At 57.2% G+C, this 25,319-nt stretch overlaps 1 protein-coding gene across 7 annotated transcripts in view; it reads left to right on the forward strand.

Moving 5' to 3' along the window:
* Nucleotides 1-25,319, forward strand: part of PTPRS (protein tyrosine phosphatase receptor type S) — a 96,629-nt gene that overhangs the window by 44,768 nt on the left and 26,542 nt on the right. For all 7 annotated transcript variants that reach the window (XM_087867369.1, XM_087867368.1, XM_087867370.1 and 4 more), the window contains exons 5-10: nt 4,268-4,456; nt 10,379-10,489; nt 21,230-21,499; nt 23,000-23,581; nt 24,480-24,613; nt 24,897-25,041. In XM_087867369.1, coding sequence (XP_087723495.1) covers nt 4,268-4,456; nt 10,379-10,489; nt 21,230-21,499; nt 23,000-23,581; nt 24,480-24,613; nt 24,897-25,041 — 1,431 coding nt within the window. The remainder of the gene's footprint in view (nt 1-4,267; nt 4,457-10,378; nt 10,490-21,229; nt 21,500-22,999; nt 23,582-24,479; nt 24,614-24,896; nt 25,042-25,319) is intronic.

The raw sequence follows: 25,319 nt of genomic DNA on the forward strand, positions 1-25,319 counted from the left end.
CCCTAGTGGGGAATAACAGTGGGGAATAACGAGGCTCACTGGAGGGGTAGTCACGTGATCCAGGTAGGTGGAGCATGCGCAGGAGAGGCTGGGGCTTCTCCTGAGGGCCCAGGCCCGAGGGCTTGGCGAGCTTATTGTTCGCACTCCCGAGTTTAGTGGGACGACTGGCACCAGCCGTTCTGTGGCGTTCTGTGGCGCCCGGGGTGGCATTCTTCAGCCTCTTGTAGGGCAGCAGAGCCGGGGTGGGCGGCACTTTGGCCCCGGGGGCACTTGGTCTCGGACCGTGGGTGCAGCCTGCACGGGGTCCCTCCCTCGGAGCGCTCTGCCCATCCCATCTGTTTAACAAGAGGCCCCTTAGTTTCATCCGTGCTGGGTCCTGGAGCAGGTCCTGCTGGGGGAGGGAGGGGGGGAGGGGGAGGGGCAGGGAGCCGGCTCGGCCAGGCCCGCCCCGCCCCGCCTCTTCCCAGCAGATATTCTTGCCCTGACCTTTCCTGGGCACAGACGGAACAGCCTGCCTCCCGCTGCCCCGTGCCAGCCTCCATTGTAAGCGCTCAGAGAGTTAAAAGGACATGCTGTGAATCTATTAACCGCCCAGTCGCTGGGAGTCTGGGAAAGATCCGTCTGTGCTCCCTGCCCCCCCCCCCCCCATCAAGGCCTCCTTGGCTTCGCTCTGTTCTCGGGCCGCCTAGAGGACGTGGTGTTTGGGCTGGATGCCCAGACCGGAGCCTTTGACCCAGGAGCGCCTGTCCTCCCGGCGCCCCCCCCCACCCGGGCCCTGAGCCCCGGGGTTCTTCCCGCCGAGCAGGGAAGGACTAGGCTGTTGGGCCCCGCTCTCCCCGCCTCCCTCCCCCTCCCTCTGATTGTGGACCCTGCGCACGCCTCCCGTGCTGTTGTTTTAATTAAACTCCGAGGAATCGGGCACAATGTGGTACGCGATGAACATTTTTGTTTAATTAGGAGCTCCCGGTACCGTCGGGCAGCCGCAGCCTCCCCCAGTCCCCGTGCACGCCTGCTCCCCACGCGGCTGGCTGCCACCCACACGCACTCACGGGGACCCCCGAGGGCCGCACACACATGGGAGGTGCTCACGTATGAGCGCGCGTGGGGCGTGGATGCGTTCTCGGGTGACAGGCGCGCACGTGCCAGCTTAGAGCGCCAAGAAGCGAGGCCCAGTTGTTTTGGCCTTAACCTCCAGTGACATCATGGGCAGCCAATCAGAACCACCTTTGGGGTTCAGGCCTCAGGCCCAAGAAGAGCAAACAGGGCCTGACCCACCTTGGACAGGGTCCAGCCACCCCCTCAGACTCCAGGAGGTCCAGTCCGGGGGTTGTGGGTTCCTCAGCTGGCCCCTCCCAGCTTCCTTTGGGCTTAGCTGGACCTGGGTACAAATCCTACCCAGCCTGGCCGTGTCCTGGCTGTATGACCTGGAGCAGCTGTGTGTCTGTCTGAGCCTCAGTTTCCCCCTCTGTGAACTAGGTGCCATCTTTGAGGAGGACATAGGAATGCTGCTGTGGAGTGCCTGGTACATGGCGTTCAGGACTTGGGACTGGGGCCGTTTGCCCTCCATGCACCCCTGGACCAGGACCGCAGCTCTCGTTCCACTGGAGGAATGGGATGGTGCCGTCCCTGCTTGCCTCTCCCCTGCCCCGTCTTGGCCTCCTGTCCCTCCCCCACCACCACGGTGTGCCTGGGGCTCCGATCTCTCTTGCATGGTGGTTTCTCGCCCACCTCTTCCCCAGTCCCCCAGTCCCGTGCCCCAAAGCACTCACCATGCCCACTGACCCTTCTGGGCCTTTGTAAGCAAATACCTGGGTAGTGTTTCCCTTCACACAGGTAGCAGCATCGTCTGTTCCGGAAGATAGCAAACTTTTTCTGTAAAACGCCAGGGAGGAAATTTTTTGACTCTGCCGGCCAGTCTCTGTCCCAACTTCTCAGCTCTGCTGTCGTAGCTAGAAAGCGGCTGTAGATGACATGGACACAGAGGGGCGTGGCCGTGTGTCAATAAAACTTTATTAACAAAAACAAGCCAAGGGCCGGGTTTGGCCTGGGGGGCGGTAGTTTTTGATCCTTTGTCTATAGCATCTTTCACTTTGAGCCCTGTCCACTTAGCGGTGTGTCTGGACTTTGTATCACATCCCATGGGTGGCCCGGCGTGTAGCTAATGAATCCCTGTTGACAGCTGGTTAGGTTGTCGCCAGCCTTGTGCTGCTCGGAGCCACTCTGCATTCCTCCTCCGGTGCACGGCACGTAGAAACCGTGGATGTGCAGCTGGGGGTCAGGGGTCTCTGGCAGGTGGCCCCAGGGCACCACCCTCCCCCCCCCCGTAGGGTTTGTACCACCCCCGTTCCCTCCTGTGTGCCTTCAGTTTCACCAGCCCCCACACGTGATTAGTTTTGTTGTCACTTGGCCATCAGGGATGGGGTGGGGACCGCATGGGTTTGCCAGGGCTGCTGTAACCAAGTCCCACCATCTGGGCGGCTTAAACGACATATTCTCTCCCAGTCCTGGGGGCGGGAAGTCTGAGACTGGGGTGTCGGCGGGGCCGGTTCCTCCTGGGGCCTCACTCCTAGGCATGCAGACGGCTGTCTTCTTCCCCTGTCCTCACGTGCTCATCCCTCTGCACGTCTGTGTCCTCGTCTCCCCTCCTTGCAAGGGCACCAGTCAGATTGGATTAGGACCCGCCCCGGTGACCTCATTTTAATTTAATCACCCCTTTAAAGACCTGATCTTTACATTCTGAGGTTCCGGGGGTTTGGGCTTCAATATGAACTTGGGGGGGAGGCTCCTTTCGGCCTGTAATGGGGTGAGTGGCTGTTAAAATCACACGGCGGAGCCTGGTCCCTGGCCCTGGGGAATCCTTCGTCCGTTGCGGATGACAGGCTAGACTGGAGCTGGGGGTGTTTGGGGTCAGAGCAAAAGGCACCTGGACTCCAGGTGCTGGAGAGGGAGAGTGGAGGTGGGGGAGCAGGTGGGACCCTTTGGGAGGCCCCCGAGTTTCCTCCTTTCCCTGGCGAGACTCCAGCTCAATTAGGCCACAGAGTCCGGTAAGGTTCTCAGGCATACGAATGAAGGCCACCTGCCAGTTAGCTGGCCTGCTCATCACCTCGGCCCATGACCACGTTCCTGCCGGGCCCTGGACGTCAGGCTGAGGGCCTCCAGGGAGAGGGGCATTTTCTCCTGGTGGCCCTCCCACCCCCTTTACTGCAGAGGGAAGCTGGACCTTGCCAGTGAACGGGGACACTGAGGCCTGGAGGTGTGGTGAGACTCTCGTGGGTTAACAGCAACTGGAACTGAGCTTTTCACGCATTTATTGAGCACCTACTGTATGCGAGGCCCTTCTTGGGCAGTGGGGACGTGGCAGCGACACATGTACATCATGACAGAGTTGGACAGATGTTCTGGGGTCCAGGAGGATGTATAGCTCGGGTGTGTGAGCCAGCCTGAGGGGACGTGGATGCGTAGACAGGGGCCAAGGGGGACGCAGGAGGGAGCTTGATGTCTCTGAGGAACAAGGAGGTCTGTGTGGCTGAACGGAGACAGGGTGAGGGTGGCTCGAAATGGGGCTGCCGAGGCTGGCGGGGCAGCGGTGGGCGAGGATCCTGGGTCCCCCCGGGGGGTGGCGAGGACCACAGCGGAAGGCGTGCAGCACGGAGTTAGTGGGCTTCGGTGTGTGTGTGTGTATTTTTAAAACGGGGGTAGGGGCAGAGGGGGAGAAAGAATCTCAAGCAGACTGCCCGCTGAACACAGAGCCCCACGAGGGGCTCGACCCACGACCCTGAGATCACGACTTGAGCTGAGATCGAGAGTCGGACACTTCACCAGCTGAGCCCCCCCAGGCGCCTGTGTTTATGTTTTACTAGCTCTGGATGCTCTAAAGGACCCCCAGCGTCTCCCCCACTGGGCGCTGCTGATCCTGGGGCTGGATCGTTCTCGGGGAAGGGGGTGCATCCTGGACATTATGGGGTGTTGAGAACATCCCCGGTCCCCACCCCAGGTGTGACCATCAGAATCACCCCAGACCTTTCCAGTAGCCCCCTGGGAGGCAGAGTGGCCCTGAGTGAGAAGCGCCGGTCTGACCTAACCCCCCCCCACCCCCCGCAGCACGCCCTCCCGTGGGAGTAATCCCCCCACGCGGCAAGCAGGAAGCAGGCCATAGGAGCTGCCCCGGCCAGGCAGGGGCGGGACCCAGCCACCACCACCCCCGCCGCAGGGTCGGCCATGTGGCAACGGGGCCCCCGCCCTGTTCTTCCCATGTCTCCACCCTCAGAGGACCAGCTGCCCCCCGGTTTCCCCAACATCGACATGGGCCCCCAGCTGAAGGTGGTGGAGCGGACACGGACAGCTACTATGCTCTGTGCTGCCAGTGGCAACCCTGACCCTGAGATCACCTGGTTCAAGGACTTCTTGCCTGTGGACCCCAGTGCCAGCAACGGGCGCATAAAGCAGCTGCGGTCAGGTGAGCACAGGTGGCTGGGAGGATGCGGGAGCCATGGAGGGCAGCGGGGGGAGGGTGGCATCTCCAGGGCCAAGCCCTGAGGACTAATGGGAGACAGAAAGGCAGAGGGGATGTGTAGCCATAGGGAGGGCATTGGCGTGGGGAGAGTATCTTCAGAGCTGAGCTAGAAGCGATATAATGGAGCGTGGACAGGCAGGGATACTGGGGAGCTATGGCAGATGGTAGGAGGGGAGTGTGTCCGTGCACGAGTGGGGTTATAAGGGACCCTGGTGTGCACAGTGATGGGGAGCTACAGAGATCCCAGGGGCAGAGTGTCTCCAGTCCCCAAGCAGTGCAGTCCTAATGAGGCACAGATGTTGCAAGTGATGGAGAGCCACATAAGTGGGGGGTATCTGCAGTGCCCCCGCAGTGGGGACAGAGTGCGGTTCAGACAGGCGGAGGTGAGGGGGGCCATGGAGAGTGGCAGGGATGGGCGTCTCGAGTGCCTCACCACTGAGTATGTAATGGGGCACAGATGGTCAAGATGATGGGGAGGCATGGAAGGTGGTGGAGGGAGAGTGTCTTTCCTGCTGAAGCAGTCGGTCTGTCCAGTGAGGATGTAATGGGGTCCGGACACGTCAGAGGAGAGGGGAGATGTCTAAGGCAAAGGCAAGAGAGTATTTCCAGTGCTGCTGCAGTGAGCCTTTCTGGAGCAGGTAGGAGGCCTTAGACAGGTAAGGTAATGGGGAGCCATAGAGAGCTGCAGGGAGAGAGTGACTCCAAGACTGAAGCACTAAGGACGTGACGGGGCACAGACAGGCAGTCCAGCTTGTTTGTCCGGGCCCTGGCTGAGCCAGAGCACCAGGCCTTGGCCACCTTGGGATGGGTAGTTCCACGGTTGTGTCTCGGCCTAGCGCCCACGTGCCCCATCTGTGAGTCTGTCTGTCTCGGGGGCTGTGTGTGTGTTATGTCAGTTGTCCCACTGCTTCATGACAAGTCCACATGTGCCTGTCTGGGCTCGCTGTGCCGGCCTGACCCGCTTCCCGTGTGCGGCTGAGCCGCCTGCACGTGGGTTTGCCTTCTCCCTCCCGGAGCAGAGCTTGTCCACCTGCATCTTGGCTGCACATTGACCCACGTTACTGTCCCTCCCGGTGCGTGCATATGTCTGAGGCCACGCCCCCATCCCCATGTGTGCAGACACATGGTAGGGATGTGCCCCCCCGTGCGCTCCCGTGTGTCAGTCCACTGTGATTACACATGTTGGGGTACACTTTGTTTTCTTTCCCCCCTTCCTCTGAGGACCCCCACCCTGGAGCCAGCCCTGCCTGAAGGCCTCCCAGTTGTTCTTAATGCCCCCACTCACTGCCCGGTCTCATCCTCTGACTGGTCCGTCTGCCCGTCCTGTTTTCCATTTCTGCCCAGCGAAGAGCCAAGCTCTGTGAAGGGGCAGAGTTTCTTCCCTGGAGAGATGGGGACCTTGCCCCGGGGGGAGAGAGACAGCCTTCCCCCTCCTGTGCTGTCAGAGGATACTTGCAGCTGGGGGTTCAGTGGGGGGATGATAGCCCGAGGATCCAGTTGCTTCCCTGCTGGCTTGTGCCCTCACGGCCCCGATAGAGAGAGCTGACGGAGAGCACGGACCCCGGGGCCCAGGCACCTGGGCCAGCATCTGCTGTGTCCTAGAGCAGGGCTTTTCCTCTGGGGCCATAAAATGCGCCTGCTCCCTGGCACTGGTGTGAGGGGCTTGAGACGGAATGCCTGGCAGGGACTAGGTGCTCAGCGAACATCAGCTGCTTTATCTGATTATTATTCTGACCTCCCCTCCCTGCCCCGCCCCAGGGAGGATACAGGCTTTTATATAACACCCATTAATGATCCTGTTCTCTTTTCTTGTCCCTCTGTTGTAAACGTTCAGAAACCTTTGGTAAGTCTCATTTGTTCCCCACGTCAACAACTAACGTCCCCTCTTCGTTCCCCTCCCCCCGCCCCCTCCCCCCCCAGACTAACAGCCACTGTGACAGTAACGGTGATCCACTCCACGTGGCATGTTTACTAACGACCCCCCTCCCCCACCAGCCACCCAGCCCTCCTCCATCAGGCATCAGGGGGCTGCAGAGAGAGGAGCCCAAGAGGAAAAGAGGAAAAAGCACAAGGCCACAAGGGGCCAGTCAGACCCCAGAAGAGGGGTTAAGGGGAAATTAGGGGAATCCTAGAGGTAGTGGAGTTTTGCACCTAATAGTCCCCCAGCCTTGACACTGCTGGAAAATGAGGAACTTAGAGAAGCTTGGGAGCTGGGTCTGAGGGGAGAGAGGACTTCTCCAGCTGGGCTGGCACTGGGTACTTCCTTCTTTTACCAACATCCAGCCTGAATCCCCTGAAACCAACTGCTGGGCTAATTCATACTAGAGTGAGAATGACTGATGTTGGCCCATGAAAGTTCCTTCTCCTCTTCCTCGGGTTAAGCAGTAGACCCACCTTTAATACCTAAGAGGTATATTCTCTCCTCTCAATATAGTGGCCTTGGGGGCCTCGTCAGGTTGAGGCTTCTGTAAGAAGTAATACAGAGGTCTAGAGGCTGGAGACCTGGGTTCAAAGCCCACCCTGCCTCTGACTCATGGTGTGACAATTCGCTGGCCCCTCTGGGCATCCATTCGCCCATCGGTTTGCCTATGCCTTCCCAAAGGACTTGCGTTCTCTCACTCTGCCCTGGCCTTGGGATCCCTGGGGCCCCCTTGTTCTTGGAGGGGTTCTCAGCTGTCCATCAGCAGAGAGAGAGGGTTCCGGATCTATCCCAGGAAGATGAGCTGGGGGTATACATCTCTAAGCCATGACTGCCTTTTGTGTGCATCCTGAGTTGTCCCCTGCCACCAGCCCCCAGGTCGACATGACATGCAGATCGCCCTTTCCTCTTTTCCTTTTGGAGGTTAAGGAGATGGGAGGGTCCTCCCTCCACCCTCGCTCCCCTTTCGCTGCTCTCCCCTGTCCCTCTTACTTGGCCTGTCTGTAACACCTTCCCTTTGCTTTATTAATGCCCAGCCCTGGGGCGCTAACCCCTTTCCCCCGTCTCTAACAAGACTCCCAAGACCCTCCTTGCTCCCTGTCCCTTCCAAGAAGGAAAAAACAAAGGGAGGTCCGTGACCTCCCTCCCTTAGCCCAGAAGGAAGGCAGCCAACAGGGCCAGGCCAGGCCATAGACCTCCCTGGGCCATAGGGACACCCCTGAGACCAGGCTAGAGGGGCTTCTGGACGCAGTCCCTCCTTCCCCAGGAGACTACCGCCTCTTGTGGGAAGCCTTCCTGACTGACAAGCCCTCAGACCCTGCCCTGCTCCTGCAGGGTCCATAGGCTCAGGGCTGGCTCAGTCCCCTACCCCCTGGGGGCAGAGTGGACAGGCCTGGCTCGTGGCCCAGCCTGGCCTCCCTGGGGCCCCCCGGCCCCCCAGGACTGCCTTCTGAAATTCACCTGACTCTCTCTGCTTCCCTTACAGAAAGCACTCCGATCCGAGGTAAGAGGCTCCTCCCTCACCCACCCACCCACTCACGCTCTCTCTTACTGCCCACCTGGCCCCCCAGGCTCCATGGGGGGCTACACCCAGGCCCCTTCCACATATTTCCCCCTTGCCACCCTGCCCAGTGTCTGTCCAGTCTCTGTGTCTGTGTCGCTGTGTGTGGCTGGGGGGCCAAGTGTGGCCGTGACTGCCCCTCAGGCCACCTGGCTGCAGGGAAGGGGCCGTCTCCTCAGGAAGGGGCAGTGCCTCCCATGCCCCCCCAGAGCTCTGGGAGCCAGATTCTGATCACTGCTCTGTACACAGGCCTTGTCTTTCTCCAGCCTCATTCTTCTCGTCTCTAAAATGAGCATGCAGAGGGGGCCTTCTGGCTCTGCTGCTCCTTTTGACCTGAGGGTGCAGCCCGAGGGATCAGAGAGTCAGGCAGTGTCAAAGGCCAGCCCCTAGTGCTGACTGCAATAGACTAGAATAGGCCTGGGTGGGAGCCCTAGGGAAGAGTCAATGTCTAGTCCTGGCTTTGCCACGGAATGCTGTGTGACCTAGAGCAGGCCCCCTGCCTTCTCTGGGCCTCCACAGTAATGCCTGCCTGCCTGCCTGATATTCAGAGCCTTGAGATTGGGGGAAAGTAGGAAGTGTGGGATATGGGGGAAGAACCTGCCTCCGTAGCCCCCCAAGAAGCTAATCTGGGGTCCTGATTTGTGGGTCCATGTCATGTCTATGGAACAGCCAGGAACAGCTGGGTAGAGGGGTCTTCTTGGGAGCTTGGACTGGATTTTTGGACTCCTGGTGCCACGAACTCATACCTATGATTCAAACACACTTGGAGATGTTCACTCATCTTTCGTTCCCTCGTGGTCAACAAGCATGTGGGTCCAGGCCTGTGATTCAGACACACTCGGAGATGTTCACTCAGTTGTATTTAGTTATGAAAACGAAAACTTTGATCCAGGCCTTTTATTTCAAACATACTTGTGGAAACATTTGCCTCGTTTTTATTTACTCGTGGGTGTTCAAATATTGTTTCAGGCCTGTAATTTTAAACACAGGGAGGGGAAACCAGCCCTATTTTCCTATATTCATAGGCGTTAAGACCTTTGATTTGGGCCTATGATTTTAAGGATACTGGAGAAAATTGGCCTCTTCTTTAAACTTTTATTCACTCACGAACAACAGATTGTTTGACCCTGGCCTGTGATTTTCAAACACACTTGTGGCACTTCAACTTCAATTTTATTTGTGGGTATTAGAGGTTTTCATTCAGATCTTTGATTTCAAACACTCAAAAAGTTTCCCCGTTAACCCGAGAGTACCGTGGACCTGGGTCTAGGGCCGTAATTGCAAACACACTTGAGGAAATTCATTTGATTACTCATCAGCACCAGGATCCTGAATCCAGGCCTGTGGTTTTAAAACAGGTGGGTGAATTCAGACTTGCTTAGATGACATTAGGGGAATCCGTGGGAAATTCAAGCTCCTCTTCAATTAATTTCAGGTACAGGGGGCTTTAATCCCAAGTTTTTTTGTTTTTGTTTTTTTAAAGATTTTTTTATTTTATTATTTGACAGAGATAGAGACAGCCAGCGAGAGAGGGAACACAAGCAGGGGGAGTGGGAGAGGAAGAAGCAGGCTCATAGCGGAGGAGCCTGATGTGGGGCTCGATCCCATAACGCCGGGATCACGCCCTGAGCCGAAGGCAGACGCTTAGCCGCTGTGCCACCCAGGCGGCCCGATCCCAAGTTTTTTTATTTCAAACATACTTGATGCATACCGGTCTCCACATCCTTTACCTTAGCTAACGTGAGAGGTATCCCAGTCCTACAATTTCAGTTCGTCTTAAAGAAAGGCAACCTTGTCTCTCTTTATGGGCACTTCAGGCTTTGAGACCTGTCATTTCAAACACACTCAAGGAACCCAGACCCATGTTCATTTACACATGGGCACTGGTGGAAACCAGCGAACAACCACCGGCTTTCTGAACTTGCACATTTCTTGTGGCTCCCCCGAGGGCCCGGGGTCTCGCAGACGGCTGCTGTGGGTGGTGAATGCCAGCTCACTCTTTCCCTTTTGCCTGGAGAGCATCACTCAGTGCTTTTGCAAACATATCTCCATGGCACGTACCTCTCCGCTCTGGAGTTAAACCTGGCGGTCATTTCTGAAGCACGAGCCAGGCATCCACCTGGTGTCCCGGTGGAGGACTTGCGGGGGACTGCAGTGTGTTTAGGCTGGTGTTGGGCTAGGCTTGGAGCAGGGGGGCGGGGGGCAGGGGAGACGAGCGAGGGAGCCCCCAGCCCAGCCAGGGTTTCCAGGCTAACTCATCACTTTCGTCTGCCTCTCTCTGGCCCAGACAGAACAAGAGACAGGCGGAACGGGGCTCTGGGACAGCCCACCCAGCCCAGGCCCAGGCCCTCCCTGACTGGCCAGGCTCTCTCCCCTCTCCCCACAGGGGCCCTGCAGATTGAGAGCAGTGAGGAGACGGACCAAGGCAAATATGAGTGCGTGGCTACCAACAGTGCCGGCGTGCGCTATTCCTCACCCGCCAACCTCTACGTGCGAGGTAGGGAACGCCGTATCCAGGTCAAAGGCAGGGACCCGTCCTGTCCTGTTCCCCCTCCCTCCTTGGGCTCACAGCCTCCGGGCTCCCCTGTTCCCTGCAGACCCGAGCAGGAGGGCCCCCCACCCCCTGGTCACAGCAGGACCTTGGGTGAGGCGGCACCCCTCTCTGGACCTCAGTTTCTTTACCTCTAAAATGGGGGCTGCTTACACCCCCCGGCCCCATGCCTGTGACAGATACCCCGTGGGCTGCAGGACTTGGTGGGGAGGCAGGAGGGAACGGGGCAGGGCCAAGGGGGTCAGTCTTGGGCCCACAGGGCTGGGGGAGCCTGCAGGCCACTGCCCCGCCCGCCCACCCGCCCATCCGAGTCGGCTTCTGTGGTGTGTCGTGCCGTGCCCCCCCTTGCTGTGTGCTTGCTTTGCTTCTCCAAACTTCGTGGCCTCTCGTAGCTCCCTGCTTCACCCCCCCCCAGTGCCCTCAATCTGAGAGCTGGGGGGGGGTCTTTGAGGCCGCCCCCCGCCGGCCCCTGCACCTCCGGCTGTCCCAGAGCCCGGTGCTCGTTGTCTCCTAGTCACCCTCAGGAAAGGACTCGTTCCGGCCCAAGCGAGGCCGAGGCCACGGCAGGCACGCAGGCCTGGGGCTTGGCACCCCATCAGGCTGCGGCAGGCACGGCACGCCAGCGAGGCCTGTCGCTCTCGTCATGCCCGGAAGCCCGGGTCCTTGCCCCAGTGCCCCCCGCCCCCGCCCCCCAAGGCAGCCCTGGGGAGCGTCTACACAGACTTCCTTCTCGGTCCCTTGGTGTCCCCTCAGAGGCGCCGGGGGGCTCCCCTTGTCCCCAGAGACCTGGGTTGACCCCTCTCATTCCTGTGTTGGTTCTCTTCAGTTCTTCTAGAAATTTTAATCTGCCTCCTCCTCCTCCATTCGCTCTCCTCCCTCTCCCGCCTCCCAGTGGCTGTTTCTTATCAGATTCTTGGTAGAAACAGCTTCTGCTGCCAGGAAACAGGGCCCCCTTCAAGCCCCAGGGCTGCCCTGATTGGCTCTGTATACTTGACTGCACCCACACTTCTCCGGGCCTCAGTTTCCCCCGCGCGAGGCACCACGCCCCCGCCGTTTTCCAGCTGGGAGGCGGGGCAGCTCCTCCCTCCCCCACAGACCCTGCCTGCTTGGTCCCCACCAGGCACAGCCCCACCGGCCCCGAAGCAGCTCCTTGGTTCTGCACTTTGGGTTTGACATCTTGTTTCTGAGGAGGAGGCCACGTGGAGGGGGGGGGAACGGGGGCGCGGGCGCGAGGGTGGGCAGGGGGCACACACCGATCCACTGCCACGGCACCTCTGGTGAGTTATAGCGCGTCCGTGACTCCAGCTGACTGGTCTTCGTCTAACCTGCTTATTTCTCTGCAAACACGTGGGATGGGGGTTTGTAAGTCTGGCAGGGTTCAAGGAGAGAGCGTGGACAGCAGGCATGGGGTGGGGGGGAGGCCTCTAGCGAGGGTGCGACGAGGGAGGGGGACCCCCGTGTCCTCAGCCCCCTGGAGGTGGGGTCCCCAGCATGAGCCTCTGATCTTTTGGGGGTCCAACCTCCCAGTCTTTGCCTGGGTCTCAGACGCTCCAGAAATGAATTAAAAAAAAAAAAAAAAAACGTGGAAGACGATTGTAATATGTCAAGAAAAAAAAAGGTCATTGCTGTTCTTTTTTATTTTTTAATTTTAATTTTTTTTTTTGGTTTAAAGAAAAAAACAACAAACTATTGCAGCTTTTAGCCTTGGGAAGTCCTCTTTTTACTCTCTGTATCTCCCCTATTTTTTCTCTTCTCCCCATGTCATTGTGTTCTGCATCAAACCCCCTTTACATCCCTCAGAGCTTCGAGAAGGTTGGTGTGTTTTTTTCTTTTTTACTTTCTTTACCCACATTTTTACATTCTGAAAGTGACACGCACACACACGACACACACACAGACACGCACACGCGCGCACACACAGACACACACATGGAAAACAAGAGCAAAAGAACTAATAAATAAATAAAGAAATAAATGACGGAATACGAATAGTCAGCACAAAGCGAACAAAACAAAACAAAAAACCGCCAAGCGAGAGCAAAAACCCAGAAAGACACGAAAATTTCAGCCGCGCCCAGCCCGGCCTAGGGCCGGCCGCACACATGCGATGCTTGCATTGTGGTCGCCTCTATGCATCCGTTGGTAATGTTGTTGCTAAGTTTTTTGCACTCCTCGTCGTCATGGTAACTTGGGCCTGATGCATGCCGGGAGAATGTAAAAATTTCTCTGCATGCCACTCTTGTCGGTTTGGTTTGGTGAATTCCCAGCGCCTTCTGTTGGAGTGTTTCTCGTCTCCTGTTCTGTTTTTCTCCTTTGGTTTCCTTTGTATTTCTTTCTTTCTTTTATTTAATAATTATTACTATGATTTTGGTTTTGTTTTGTTTTTGGGGGGAAAAAACCGATCAGTTCGTTTTTTTTTCCCCCTCCCATCCCCGTTCACCCGGTCCCCTTCTACCCCAAAGCGTTTCGTCTTTGGTTCTGTCTCGTGTTTCCGTGCTATTTGGTTTCAGTTTCTTGGGCTGAGCTGTTCTGTGGTTGTTCTTCCCAAACGCATTGTGATTTAAAAGCCAGTGTTCCTGTCCCAGCTACCATCCAGGAGGGCGGTAGGGGTCCCACAGCTGGGATGCTGGGGCAGAAAGTGACCGCCCGGGTGCAAGGGCACAAGGGAGGTGACATAGACAGATGGTGGGGTGTGTGGGGAGAGCAGCCCCATTTGCCTGGCCTTGCTGGCCAGCCCCCTCTTCCCCAGAGCTGGCGCCTCAGCCCCGCAGTGCAGCCATGTTGGAAGGGGGCTTAAGCAGGCATGTTCCCGTCTTTCTGCCTCAGCATGAGACCACCTCCCACTCCCCCAAACGACCCAGAGAACAGGCACTCGAAGCGCAGCTAAATGGGCAACCAGCCTTTCGAGGTGTTGGTCACGAGAGCCACAGTCCAAGTTGAGAAGTGGCTGCCTTACATTGGATGACACGTGCTTGGCACATAGACAGCTCTCAAGATGGCAGCTGGTGTGATGCCTTTGGCATCCTGGCTGGGCACAAATACAAAACTGTCAGAAAATGTAGCATGACTGACTTTGGAAGAAATATGCAGGCAGTTAGCCCACCCTTCAGTGCTATGCCTCCGCCTCCCAGGTGACGTTGGCCACTCCCTCCACCCCCTCACCTGCTCTGGCCCCAGTCACAGGCGTCTTGTCCAGCAGCACAGCACGGTCACTTTCTGAGTACCTAAGCATCAGAACTGTGGAATTCTGGAGAAGACCCAGGGGAACTTTGGACGTAGCCTCTCTCCCCGGTTCTCCCACTGCCTGCCTCTGCCTCTCTTTCTCTCTCTCTTTCTCTCTCTCCCTCTCTCTCCCTCCCTTTCTCTCTCTTTCTCTGTCTCCACCCTCCCTCCCCCATCAAAGTGTCTCTCTCACTCCTGCAAACCTTTGGAGATTCAGAGATGCACGCTCCCATTTTCTGCTCCCTCCCTAAAAAAAGGCAAGCCCTTGAGAATACTACTCCAACCCCAAATTAAAAAAAAAAAAAAAGTTCATTTAGATTTCTAGCCCCCGGACCCTCAGCTGACTACCCAATGTAGGTGGTAGAGGAGAGGCCAGCCTGTTGGGGCCACTGTTTTTCCCCTCTTGTCCCTCACCTTCCTTCCCTAATCTCCCACTTCTTGGGAAGTCTGGGGCCAAGTTGGCAAGAGGACTTTAGAAGCAGTAAGAGGAGATGGCTTTCTCCTGTCTCCTTTTTAACCCAGGGTGAGAGCTGCCAGGCCGACCCCCAGAGGAGCTCCAAAACATAGAGGAGAGGTCTCCCAGCCCCTCCACCAAAACCGGGTCGCAGTGAATTGGAGCTGAGAGGTGGCCGAGGGTCTTGGGCTCCGGCCCACCTGGATTCAAACCCCGCCTCTGCCCCTCCCTGGCTGTGTGACCCTGGGCTAGTCACCTGATCTCTTGGGGCCCCATTTCTGCATCTGCGCAAGAAGGGTCGTCCCTGCATTAGCTCACAGGGGAGTTGGGAGGATTCCGTTGAGCTAATCCACGCCCAGGTGCCCCATGCGGCGCACGGCGTGTAAGCGATCACTAGTGGGATAGTTGTGGAGCAGGAAGGAAAGAGTCCGAGCAGTCACTTCCCTTCTTTGGGGACCTCGTCTGGGCCATTACGTACTCCACGTGAGTGAGGTGGCTACGGCAAACTGCTCTGCAGAGAGTTGCAGGGCAGAAGTGAATTCATTTGCTCAGATCTCATTTTCGCTGGTGCTTTTTCTGAACCCATCCCATGATTTCATTTTCTCCTGGTCCCAACCCAATTCCTGTGAGATTAGTGGCTGCCCTAGAGTCACATCTTTCATCTTGCCCCCCTGTCATTCTGCCAGGGAGTTCGGTGGCCACAGAGTCCGAACAGGCGAACAACAGGCCCAGCTTGGGTGCTGAGTTACCTTGCACAGAAGCACCAGCCCCCCAGAAGGGGGGGCACCTGGCACGTTCGGCCCTGAGAGCTACAAGCCATTACGTTGTTGCTGGGCAGCCTGGCCCAAGAGCCGGCTGCCAGGAGTCCCTACCCCCAGCTGAACTCCTTTAATTCCCCCGTCACCAGCTTCTGCTGACCTCGGGTGGTTCGGGGGGCGGGCTGTTCAGTCGCGGCCCTTCTCCTCTTGAAACGGATCTCTGAGATGCTAAGGGCCGACGTCAAAACCGAGCCCAGTGTTTAATACAGCTGGTGATGCCACTTCCAGGACTCCCCTGGGGAAGAGGCAGCTCAGGCTTTTGACAAAGGGGGTAGCTGATCAGGTTACATTCTCCCTGGCTGTTCCTTTTCTCCTTTGTCTCTTTAACGTTGTAAGGCTTTAGGGTCTCGCTTTCGGGGCTAAAGGTGGCGCCTTTACCACTGGTCCAGCGACCTAGCATCATTGATGCGCAGGACCCAGTTCAATGATGTGTCACCCACCTGAGGGTGTGAGAGCTGCGGGGAGAGCTCGCAGCGAGCCGGAGGCATGGGGAAGAGCCGTCTGCCTTCCAGGGACTCAGGATGCCTTTAGGGTTTGGGAGGAGGTCAGATGGGGCTGGGATACTTTAGTGACAAGTCTCGAATCCTGAGCTCAGGAACGGGACTCGATGCCCAATGCCTATGGTGGGTCTAGATTGCCCCGATTTCCGGGTGTTCCCCGGAACCGTCTCTGTGACCCGTCCCCAGGCCTTTGCAGATCAAACCATGCCATGGGATTTGTATGGGACAGATGGTTTTTAAAATTAACTCTCTGACACCCAAGCCATGTCAAATTGGCGGGTATGACCGCTAGGCGTTCTCCTTACTTCCAGCCCCACCCCCACCCCCAAACAGGAGTAGATACAGATATTGGGCCCGGAATTGCCCCCCAACACTCCCGTATCTCCAGAAAGATTTGCACTGGGGTGTGTTGGTGAGCTCCCCAGTTCCTGCTGATCATACCTGGCCGTGCCTCCCCCTGCCCTGCCCCCAATGCGCCTGACATGACCCTGACAGGACCCAGCCCTTTTCCTCATCCTACCCTCATCCCAAGGGGAGAGGGGGCTCCAGGTGGGGCGGCAGGGAGGGGGCGTTCTGCAGGAACACTGAGCTCTAGAACCTCTCGCCTGCTGCCTGCCTCACACCCCTTGCATTGCTGTTTCCTCTGTTCTGGGGGGGGAGGGGGAGGGGAATATTAGATTACACCTTGTCATTTGGAAAGCCCCACGTCTCTGGCGGCCACAGTGAAGGGGGGATGAGGAAGAGTCATTCGATTGGCAAGATGTCATCCCATTTTCTGCTAGAACCAAAAAAAAAAGGGGGGGGCAAGAGAGAAGGTACCAAAAAAGGAAAAAAGGAGAATAAAATTAGTATCGATAGTGCAGCAAAATGTCCAGCTAAAAATGCTAGCAACTTGCCGAGGCCGCTGGTCAGCCCATGGGCCGGGGTCCAGCCAGGTCCCTCCAGGCCTTGCACGCTATCTCGATAGCGGAGGGAGCTGGCGGTGGGAGGGCGGAGGCGGGATGGTGGAAAGGGGGCAGGAGCAGGAAGATGCCCAAGGCAGGCCATGGGGCAGTACCCCTCCTCCCTGGGCCACAGGCTGGGGTTCAACGGAGGGGCTGAGAACCGGGCTTTGGAGTCAGGCTCGGACCCCCTCCCTTCCCTGGACAGGTGTAATCTAAGCTTCAGTGAGCCCGTGGGGGCTGCAGAACTTCTTGGCATCTCTCCCCCATCCTCCCCACCTGCATCCTCATTTTGGAGTCTGGAGGAGCACCCAGCAGCTCCTCTTACCCCAAAATGCCAGGCAGAGCTCCCCCTCCCTCCCTTGGAGCTGCGGCTTGCCGAATCGTTGAGATGTCTGACACTGTCGAGTTCCCTACCTAGTGCTTCAACCAGATCACCTCACTTTTGAGTTTCCCCTCACCCCTCCCCACCCTTTCTCCCCTGAACCCCCTCCCCCTTTTGGTTTTTGAGTTTCTGCCTCTTCCTGCCTGGGGGAGGGGTCGTCTCCCGGTTGCTTTGACGGTTTTTGAGTTGTTTTTCCATGTGAATCGGGGTTTGAAGCAACCCACCCCCCCCAACCTGCCACCCCCCACCGCCCACCCTCCTGACCCCCTCACCCATGCGGGTCCTCCCCGCTGGGACCCCCGGCTACTCGGTGACGAGAAGAGCTGGAAACGAGAGCCAGCTGGAGCGTGCTGAGGACCAAGGCTGGTGTGGTCCCCTTATAACCTGCCTGGACCCTCCATTCAGGTCGGTAATTGGGGGCGGGGGTCCCGCGGGGCCACTCCGTCCTGTGGGCTCTGCACCCACCTTACTTTCTAACCTGCACCTCAAGCTTGCAGCCAGGGGTGGAAAGATGTGGGTGGGTGTCAGCACCAAACTGGGCAGAACACAGCGTCAGCCACCCGCCCTTGCTAGCCGGGAGGTTGCCCGGAGGCCTAATGAGACCCCCAGGGGGGTCTGAACCACCTAGTGCCAATGGGTATGATCCCCCACCAAACTCGCGGCAAACCAGCCCTCTTTGCACAGCACACACTTAGAAGCAGATGAGATGAATGAGAAAGCAGGTAGGCAAAGTTTCTCGGCTGTCAGCTTTTACAGTATGTTGGCAGATCCATTTAACTGATGGCTGCTGGCCATGGTCAGGATTGTGAGCACTAAAATTACAGTTGTTGATAAATGCCCTTCCACATTTAACTGACTTATAATTAACAATCCTATACCACAGATCTTTGACATATTCAAGATAGACGTTTGTCCCTGCTTCTGAAAAAAGTTGGAGGTATCTTCCAGATCTCCTCAAGTGGAGGTATTTTAAGATAAGTTCAGATGTGAACAGGGTCTCTGGGGCAAGATGTTGAACCCTATTACACAGGGATAAATTTGGCTAATAATTAAATAAATATTTAATATTTATTCCCTTTGATATTCCAATAATCCATTTCTGTATGGGTATCTTACTAATGGCTTCTGGACATTTGTTATAATGACCGCTGGATAGTATTCAACTGGTGGTCACTGGTTATTATTCAGTTGATAGGTAGATATAGGTGATGGGGTACTTTTGTCCTCTTTGCTGTCCCCAGAAGGTAAAGACACATGAGTTTGAAAGAGCCAGGTGCCAAGAAGAGACACTTGGCTATAATCCTTGCTACTTGCCATGGCGAGAGAAGACTCTCTCTACCTGAGAGGCAGGGACCAGGCAGTCCTGGCTTTGAGCTCTGGCCCCACCACTTCCTTGGTGTCTTCGGCTAGCCCTGTCACATCTCTGAGCTTCCACTGCCTCATGCACAAGATGGGCAGTACACCTATTTGCCACACCAAATTGGAAGTTACGGATAAAGGGATATGGGGTTCTACAGAAATCCTGTTTCCTTTTTAACTAAACTCCCATGGCCTTCTGAGCATGTCCCCAATTACCCCCATTTCACAGATGAAGAAATCGAGGCGCCTAAGGGATCCTCCCAAGGCCCATGGGGCTTATTCGACTACATCAGCTCTCCCGCCTCTGCCTGGAGAGGTTTTCTGTGAGACTCTGAGGTCGTGAGGAAAGGCCTTGCTCTGTGCTCAGCGTGTCTGAGACGAGGGTTGTTCGTCCAGCCCTCAGCCAGGGGCAGGGTGTCCCCGAGAAGTGGGGCTGGGCTGGTTTGCCCCGAAGGTGCTTCTTCTGTGAGGATCTCACCCCCGTGGCCACCTCGAGCCCGCAGCCGGGGTTCTCGAGTGCTGGGTGGGGAGGCCAGACCCTGTGTTCTGCCGCGGGCGGGGGGCACCTCCCTGGGGAAGTCACAGCCCTCCTCCCTTTCAGACCCCGATTTTCAGCCCCACACATTCCATGTCTTTTTGATTTTTTTTTTGTTTTTGGTTTTGGTTTTTTTTGGTGTTTTTTTTTTTCTTTTTGCTTTTGGGTGTTTTGTTTCAGAGGGGATTTTTGTTTGGTTGGTTTTTTGGATTTTTCCTTTTTTTCCACTTTATGTTTTCATTTGTTCCTCCTGGTTTTGTTTTGGACGTCGATGCCGTTTTCTGTCCTTGATTAATTAGCTCCCCCACGCTCATCCCCCATCGTGTTCCGTTTCCATGACAACGCAGCGTCGGGCATCCCACTCGTGCCTCGCTGTGGATGCCGGCGGCTGGCCTGGACCGCGTCCGCTGGCTGGCCAGACCCCATTCTCCCCCAACTCCCCCCACCCTCCACCCAGCCCTGCCAGAAAGCCACCCCCCATCCCAGTGCCCTGCCCCGCCCCTCACCCCCAGTCTGTCTGCATGGCCCCTCTGTCTTCCCCCCTGCACCCCCACTCCTCCCCTCCAGCAATACCTTCCACTTCCTCCATCCCGTCTCCAACGTGACACTGGACTTTTCGTGGGGCTTCCTTTTCCGAAGGGCTGCTGCTTCTTTGCCCTGCCTTCCACCCCCATGGAGCCCCCCCCCCCTTTGCCTCCAGCTATCCGGATTCAGGGAGCAAGGGTTGGGATTTCCAGCTTAGAAGCCAGGCTGGAAGAGCAGGGTTTCCGGGCGGCTTCCCTTTGTCCCCTGGAGCCCCCTCCTCTGTAAGGCAACCAGACCCCCCGACAGCCACCCCCCTACCAACAGCATGTGGAATCAGAGGCAGGTCGGGGTGCCAAAAGTCATCTTGCGGCCCTCTTGAGCCTTGTTGAGTCTCCAGTCTGTCATCTCTATAGTTCGCGGGACAAGACTCCTTGACCCGCCCAAGGCTGGGGACGCACCCATGCGGCTTCTCGAGGCCCCAGGGTTTTAGCCAGGGTCACCCTCTTTCTGGCTCGAAGGATCTCCTAGCTCATCCCAGGTCCCTCCCGCTGCAGTTTAACATCTCCCGTGGAGCAGCCTCGCCTTTTGGAAGTTCAGGTGCCATTAGGGTCCGCCCCTCCCCTCCCACCCCCGAAACCTGTCCAGCTTCCGAAAATGGAGCCCCCGAAATGCATCCTGCTGCCTTCACGGTCTGTGAGATTGGGACAGAAGGCTGCACCCGCTTCCCCGCTGAGAAACGCACAGAACATGTCCCTGTTTTTTCAACGTTCAAGCTCATTCCCTCGTTTTATTATTATTATTATTATTATTATTATTAATTAATATCCTATTTATGATTCTGCCAGGGCTGTGATGTGACAATGTGATGTGTCACATTGGGTCACATCCGCTAGAATTAATATGCAGCATTGAAGTGGGCCCCCTCCTCCCTCCTTCTCTGTCTCTGCCCCCCTCTCTCTGGGCCTGTCTTCCTGTTCTCTCTCTCCCATGGCTCCTCTCTCTCTCTTCTCCGGCACCCATGAGTGTGCACTGAAGGCCCCTGAAACTCAGGCCTCTTCCCTTGCATTACCTCTCTCTCTGTCTCTGTCCCTCCTTCTGCCTCTCTCTCTTTCTCTCTCTCTCTCTCTTTCTCTCAACCAACCTATCTTGCATGCTGTTTGTGATTCTGAGAGCTGCATCTATCAATGGAAACTTGTCAGATCCGACAGAAGCTTTTAGAAGGGTTTCTAAACCCAAAAACCACAAAAATTTCATTAGAGTTTCTCATCTTTTCCTCGAGGGCCCCCGGGAAGTGGGCAGGGCCCCTGAGTCACCAGAGGGGACGAGGGTCGGGGGCCGAGATCCCGGCCCCCTCTGCCTCCTGGCGCCATCAGATTCCGTGACCTCCCCGCTCCCCGTCCGACTTCCCTAGAGCCCCCCAGCCCCACTCCCGACACCTGCAGCCGCGATCTTCCGAAGCTCCCCACTTGGGAGAGCGGGTGGAGGGGCTGCTCCCCGAAGCCACATCTGTCAGCAAAGATGAGAAACAGCTGATAAATTTTTGTGTTCGTAACTGTGCTGTGACCAGCCACTCTGGTCTCTGAAACCCTGTTGCTATGAAATAATGCTTCATGTCTCTTTTTATTATATATCGATATATCTCTCTATATATTGTTTGTGAAGTACCTTCCTTTGAAGTTTTGGTTTCTTTGTGTTGGAATTTGATTTTTTAATTTGGTTTTTTTGTTTTCTTTTCATTTGGAAGGAAAAAAAATTTTCAGCTGGGGGGAAGGAAACAGCCCTGTTTATATTTAAATTGTTTTCCACTTTTTTTTTCCTTTTTTTCTTTCTTTCTTTCCTTCCTTCCTTTCTTTCTTTCTTCCTGCTTTTCTTTCTTTTTCCCCTCTCATCCCGTCTCCCCGCCCCCCAACCCTGCACCCCCTCCCCCCCGCCGCCGCCCACCCCCAGTCCGCCGCGTGGCTCCGCGATTCTCCATCTTGCCCATGAGCCACGAGATCATGCCAGGTGGCAACGTGAACATCACCTGTGTGGCCGTGGGCTCGCCCATGCCGTACGTCAAGTGGATGCAAGGGGCCGAAGACCTGACGCCCGAAGACGACATGCCCGTGGGTCGGAATGTGCTGGAGCTCACAGACGTCAAGGACTCCGCCAACTACACGTGCGTGGCCATGTCCAGCCTGGGTGTCATCGAGGCCGTGGCCCAGATCACAGTGAAATGTAAGCAGGGTCCATGGGGCCCGGGAAGACAGGTCACCTCTTGACTTCCCCTCCCGCCCCTGGCACAGGTTGGGGGGTACAGGTGGAAAAGCTCTGAGTTTCCATGCTGGCTGTGGTCACTTGTGGCTGCAAAGGGGACAGTTGTTTCATGAACAGATACTTATTGGTTACGCGTTATTCTGGGCCCGGCCCTTTGGAGCAAGCCATGGTCCCTTTCTGCCGCATGTAGAGTCCAGCGTGAGAGACACCCACGTAGCCAGGCAGCTGTGATACAGCCTGATGGGGATTGTGACGGGGATCACGCGGCACTGTTCAGACCCCCCCAGAGTAAAGGTCTTACCTCCCAGGAAAGTTAGGTCAGAGAAAGATTAAAAGTTGAAAAGGAATGAGCCAGAGACGATGGAGAACGCTTCTAAGGGAAGGAAACAGCTTGTGCAGGCTCAGAGAGATGGGGCCGGGACAGAGGACTATAGATTCTCCTGACGTCTCAAGTTTGTGGTGAGATTCAGAGGAAGGTGCCTCCAAATATTTTTTCTAGGTTTAGAACAGGGGCCAGCAAACTACGGCCTGCAGGCTGGATCTGGCCCTTCACTTGTTTTTGTAAATAAAGTTTTATTGGCACACAGCCACACCCATTCATCCGTGTCTTGTCTGAGGCAACTTTTGGGCAACAGGGGCAGAGCTGAGTACTCTCAACGAAGACTTCCTGGCCTACGAAGCTGAAAATATTTCCTGTAGAGCCCTTCGCAAGCAGAGTTTGCCAAGCCCTGTCCTCGGGCCATAGAAAGTGTCAGCGCCAGCTGGTTGTTTGGTCCTTTTCCTGAGGGATCGACTTTCTCTTGGGGCCTCTGTGGCGTAAGAACTTGGGACAAGTGGGAGAGAAAGTCGTGGTTATTCAGGTGCCAGGGACACAGCTGTGAACAAGACTCTGGTCCCTGCTAAGCGCTGGGCAAGGGCGCCGCTAGCCAGGGTGGTGTGGGCGGCTTTAAGGAATGCGAAGGAGCTGGCCATGTAGTCCTCTGGGGATGGAGCATTTCAGGTACAGGGAACAGCAGGTGTGACATGGGAACACACAGTATGGCTGAGCAGAGTGAACCACAGAGACAGGGACAGACTTCTTGGATTCTTAAAAATAAGTATTTTTCTTGAAGAGCAGATTGATTTTTTTTTTTTTAAGTCACTATCTTCAGCTTTACGGGCCATCTAGTCTCTGCGACAGCCCCTGCAGCCCCGCAGCTCTGCCCTCGTAGCTCAGAAGCAGCCCTGCAAATCGTAGGCACGGCTGCGTCCCAATAAAACTTTATTTATAAAAACAGGTGCTGGTCCTCAGGCCACACTTTGCCGCACCCTGCTATAGATGAGGGGACGGGGGTCATTAGGCCTGTGGTCACTGCCGAGGAAATCAAGGCTCAGCGAGGGCGGTGGTGCGGCTGAAAGTCACACGGCCTCCGGGGTCTGCAGCCAGCGTGCCTGATGTGTGACTGTGCCTCCCCCCCACAGCTCTCCCCAAAGCCCCGGGGACTCCCGTGGTGACCGAGAACACAGCCACCAGCATCACCATCACGTGGGACTCAGGCAACCCAGACCCCGTGTCCTACTATGTCATCGAATATAAATCCAAGAGCCAGGACGGGCCGTACCAGATCAAGGAGGACATCACCACGACTCGTTACAGCATCGGGGGCCTGAGCCCCAACTCGGAGTATGAGATCTGGGTGTCTGCTGTCAACTCCATCGGCCAGGGGCCCCCCAGTGAGTCGGTGGTCACCCGCACAGGCGAGCAGGCCCCAGCGAGCGCACCCCGTAACGTGCAGGCCCGTATGCTGAGCGCCACGACCATGATCGTCCAGTGGGAGGAGCCCGTGGAGCCCAACGGCCTGATCCGCGGCTACCGGGTCTACTACACCATGGAGCCCGAGCACCCCGTGGGCAACTGGCAGAAACACAACGTGGATGACAGCCTGCTGACCACCGTGGGCAGCCTGCTGGAGGACGAGACGTACACCGTGCGCGTGCTGGCCTTCACGTCCGTGGGCGACGGGCCCCTCTCGGACCCCATCCAGGTCAAGACGCAGCAGGGAGGTGAGGTGCCCGTGGGAGGCGCGGCTTCTGTGGAGACAGCAGGATTCGGGGCCCTTGAGATGGGGAGGGGCGGGCTGGGGGCAGACGTGTATCCGGGAGCGTGCAGCTGGCTGATCTTGCCTGGAAGCCACAAAGTGGTTTATTCATCCTGCGTGGTGCCATAAAATATTTTCGTGCTAGCGTTTCAAACTCAGGAAGTTGTCCCAGAAAACCCACATTTCTGTCTTCTCTTGGGAAATTCGATTTGGCAAGCCCACGGGGCTCTGATTGGACATCCAGACAGCTCCTGGTGGCTGTCTGCGTTTGAGAACCCCTGTTCTCCATGCTCGTTGGAGGGATTGATGCCACCTGCTTTGAAGTTATAAAGGGGAAGCGCGTCCGTCCAAAGGCAGCTGGGCTGGCCTCCTGCCAGCTCCGGTCGAGGGGCAGGGTGGGGGTGGGGGCATCTAGGTGTGCGGGGCCCCAGCTCTCTGTGGGTTTCCCGTCCTTTGCGGTCGGGCTCAAGCTTCAGAACCTCAAAGCTGAGAAGACTCAGCAGCTGCCCAAACGAGAGGACGGAAGGGTCAGAACTGTGTCGCCACAGAGCACATAAAAGATGGGGAATCCACGTGTTGAAACATCACCCCCACAGTCTCTCTGTCGTTTAATTTGGAGGAAGCAGAGAGGGTAGGGGGACGACAACAAGGGTGGTAGGGGACCCCTGGGCAAAGAAGAGAAATAAGAACAGTGGAGAACATTCCAGGAGCATCTGGGAACAAGCAGCCTTTCCTCCAGGGCAGTGCTGAGCTTTATGGGGCTCTTTTTGAGAGAACGGGAACACCTGGAGGGTTGGGCACCCCACGTGGAGTGGACCCCTCCCCGGCCACCCCCATTTCTCCTCCTCTCCCCTCCCCCACAGTGCCCGGCCAGCCCATGAACTTCAGAGCCGAGGCCAAGTCGGAGACGAGCATCGGGCTCTCGTGGAGCCCCCCGCGGCAGGACAGCATCATCAAGTACGAGCTCCTGTTCCGGGAGGGCGACCACGGCAGAGAGGTACCTCGGGGCGCCGTATGGGGGGCGGGGCGCAGGGCCTGGGCGGGTGGCAGGGAGGTGGGGGGTGAGGCACGCCATCAGGGCTCACTGACTCGGTGCCCAGATGTTGCTCTCCGCCCCTCCCCCCCCCGCTCTTGGCCGCGGGTGGATTTCGCATCTCTCCCGTCTCTCTTTACCTCATTGACGTCTCTGTCTCTGTGTCTCCATTTGTCTCTTCTGCTCTTTTTGTGTCTCTTTCACAACTCTGTGTCCCTGTCTCTGTCCCCCCCCCCCCCCCCGCCAGGTGGGGAGGACCTTCGACCCGGCCACGGCGTTCGTGGTGGACGACCTCAAGCCCAACACGGAGTACGCCTTCCGCCTGGCGGCCCGCTCTCCGCAGGGCCTGGGCGCGTTCACCTCGGTGGTGCGGCAGCGCACGCTGCAGTCCAGTAGGTGTCTCGCGGACCCCGCCCTTCCCTGCGGGGGGCCCCAGCGCCCGCCGACCCTGGCCGCGCCGCCGCAGCGGGTGGGGGGCGCCTGGCCTCGGACGTGCCTGCCCGCGCTGCGCCGGTGGTGCCCGCAGGCCCCGCTCCCCCCCCCCCAGCCCCCGGGACCTGGAGCCCTGGGGGGCCCAGGTTCGCCCCCTAGGTCGGGGACAGGTGTCGACCACACCTTCTCGCCTCCTCGCCCCCGTCCTGTATCTGGGGCTCATGGAACAGCCACGCTG

The sequence above is a fragment of the Ursus americanus genome, chromosome 14 (genome assembly GCF_024610735.1).
Source record: "Ursus americanus isolate L20-20 chromosome 14, mUrsAme1.1.p, whole genome shotgun sequence".
NCBI classification, from domain to species: Eukaryota; Metazoa; Chordata; class Mammalia; order Carnivora; family Ursidae; genus Ursus; species Ursus americanus.